The following is a 2,554-nucleotide window of genomic DNA, read 5'->3' on the forward strand; positions in this document are numbered from 1 at the left end:
TTCTCTACTTTACAGAGATCAGTCCCTCCACCTGCAGAGAGAAGAAGGATGGAGAGATCAGATCAGTGAGTGTTTCCAGCCTCTCCAGCAGCAGTCAGGAGAGGCTTCCATCCAGTAGATGGTTTCCAGGCTGCAGTCAGACTGATCTCAGAGCTGTGACCAAGATGAACCTGATCAGTTGTTTCCTATTTAACTGAGAGAACAAGCAGATCTGAGATCAGATCTGCTGCTGCCACAGTTTGATGAATGTCTCTAGACATGTTGGACGGCTGGACGCTGGAGTCCAGCTGGACGTCCTGGAGAGATGGACACAGCAACAACACATCTTCACACCAACACAAACACAGGAACACAGCAAGCTGGCTCCTGGTTGGCTGATTGCTGTCTCTGTGTCCAATCAGGAAGCCTGAACCATTCTCCTCCCACTGAGAAGCTTTACTGGGAACACTGGAGCTTTGCTTTGATGCTTACTGGGTTTAGTTCAATATGCTAACAGCAGCTGGACTCACTACAAACATTTACTTACTGTAAAGTCTTTACAAGATCCTTCAGCTGCTGAACATCTGAATCCTTCAGGTAGTTTCCTCCCAGATCCAGTTCTGTCAGACGGAGGCTGTTGGACTTCAGAGCTGAGGCCAGAAAATCACAGCTGATCTTTGACAACCCGCATCTGAAAAACCTGAATAAAAAAAAAAAGATGAGCTGAAGCCAACAGGATGCAGGTGAACCAGTCCAACAGAACCAGTTAAAGATTCTCATGAATATTAAAGCCAACAAGCTGCTGCTTCAATAAAGACCTGCTGACTTCAGAACCACAACCAGAACCTGGTACTGGGTCATGTTGTGTTGGAGGATTTTAGCCAGTAAAATCATTCCAGGTTCTGATCAAAGTGTTGAAGCATCAATCATTGATTATTGATTTGTTCCTGTCAGATTCCAGGATTCACTTTTCTAGACTGGGTTGAATGACCTTTGACCTGCTTGACATGAGGGGGATTTCTACACACTGGGGGTCCGAATGCTGTCCTGTTCTGACCTCAGATCAGAGGGTCCAACTCAGTTACACAGAGGGACTAAATTAAACTCTGGATCCAGGAACAAACTAAGAAAATATTTATTAGATCAGAAGATATGAACTTTGATTTATGATCAATTATAGATAATCATTCACAGAAATATCAATAATTATATAATTATAAACCTCAATATTTTCAGTCCGCAGCCTTCAGTCTGTAGAAAACCACAGAGCTCCTTCAGTCCAGAACCTTCCAGGTTGGTGTTGAACAGGTACAGTTCTGTCAGATGGGTCGGTTTGGACTTCAGAGCTGAGAACAGAGACGTCCAGCTGGTCTCTGACAAACTGCAGTTCTTCAATCTGAATAAAGAATAAAAGATGAGCTGAAGCCAACAGGACGCAGTTAAAACTGAAATATGAACAAATAAATAATAAAATGTAGAAAATTAATTTCCCTGAATGTAAAAGAAACATGATGAACTGATTCTAACATCTGATCCAGTCAAACATGTTTAAAGAGTCCAAACCAGCAGAACCAGAACATTTGATCAACAAAGAAACTCAAAGTTTTCTATGAGCAGCAGTCTGGATGAGGTGAGCCATTTCTGCTGGTTCCTGATCATCAGCTGGAGATCCAACTTGGTAACCGGATCAGAACCACTCAGTTTATTCATGAATGGCCTTGGGTTCTTCTTAAAGCTGCTGAAAGCCGATGGAGGCCATTATTTCCTCAGGAGACGTGACCTGATGAAGCTTCATCACAGAGACGAGGCTCCAACCGACTGACAGCTGTCAGACTGAAGAGGACGGTTCCTCTCTGACCCGGCCCAACAGAACCACAGCTTCAGGACAAAGTGAGGAACCTGCTGCTGCTGCTGCAAACCTCACTGTCATTCAGCTCATCTAGATTTGCTTTTCTACAATCAGTCACTTCTTAGATGTTTCATTAATGATGATTTGAACTGGTCAGTGTTTGTGGCTCGAATCTGGAGGAACAACATTTCATTCTGGATGTAAAGATGAGAATCAGAAATGAGAAATAAAACAATCTGAATCTTTATAAACCAAACTGAAACATCTCCATCATTAATTAACTTCATTTGAATTATTTTACTCAATTTGTTCATCAGTCAGAAACATTTTAGAAACTGAAAAACAAAGTTCAATAATCTCAAAATCAGAAATAAGAAAATAATTCATTTATAAGGTAAAATGTTTTAGAGATTTTGATTTGACATTTAAACAGGTTGTTTTAAAATATATTATAATAAAATTATTAATTAAACTAAGGATTAAAGTATCAATGAATGATTTTATTGTATAAATAGAGAAAACAAACCTCAGTTCCTTCACTTTACTGACTGAACTCTCCAGGATCTCAAGCAGATTCTTCATATCAGAGTCTCCAATGTATTCACCTCCCAGTTTTCCCAGTTGGATCTGACTTATTTCCAGTTCAGTCAGATCTGGTTTGGACCTCAGAGCTGAGGCCACAACTTCACATTCAGCCTTACTGAGCTCACAGCCACCAAGTCTGTG

General features: G+C 40.9%; 1 protein-coding gene across 1 annotated transcript; it reads right to left on the reverse strand.

Annotated features, from left to right (window-relative positions):
* Positions 1-2,546, reverse strand: LOC106944132 (NACHT, LRR and PYD domains-containing protein 14-like). Its single transcript, XM_015027372.1, has 4 exons — positions 2,355-2,546; positions 1,202-1,375; positions 527-679; positions 1-31 (listed from the first exon to the last, which is right to left on the reverse strand). Exons 1-4 carry the CDS (start codon positions 2,408-2,410, stop codon positions 19-21), a joined length of 396 nt encoding a protein of 131 aa, XP_014882858.1. The 5' UTR covers positions 2,411-2,546; the 3' UTR covers positions 1-18.
* Positions 2,547-2,554: the final 8 nt, after the last annotated feature.

The sequence above is a fragment of the Poecilia latipinna genome, unplaced genomic scaffold, assembly GCF_001443285.1.
Source record: "Poecilia latipinna isolate Pla-1442-1.1 unplaced genomic scaffold, P_latipinna-1.0 Scaffold7018, whole genome shotgun sequence".
NCBI lineage: Eukaryota > Metazoa > Chordata > Actinopteri > Cyprinodontiformes > Poeciliidae > Poecilia > Poecilia latipinna.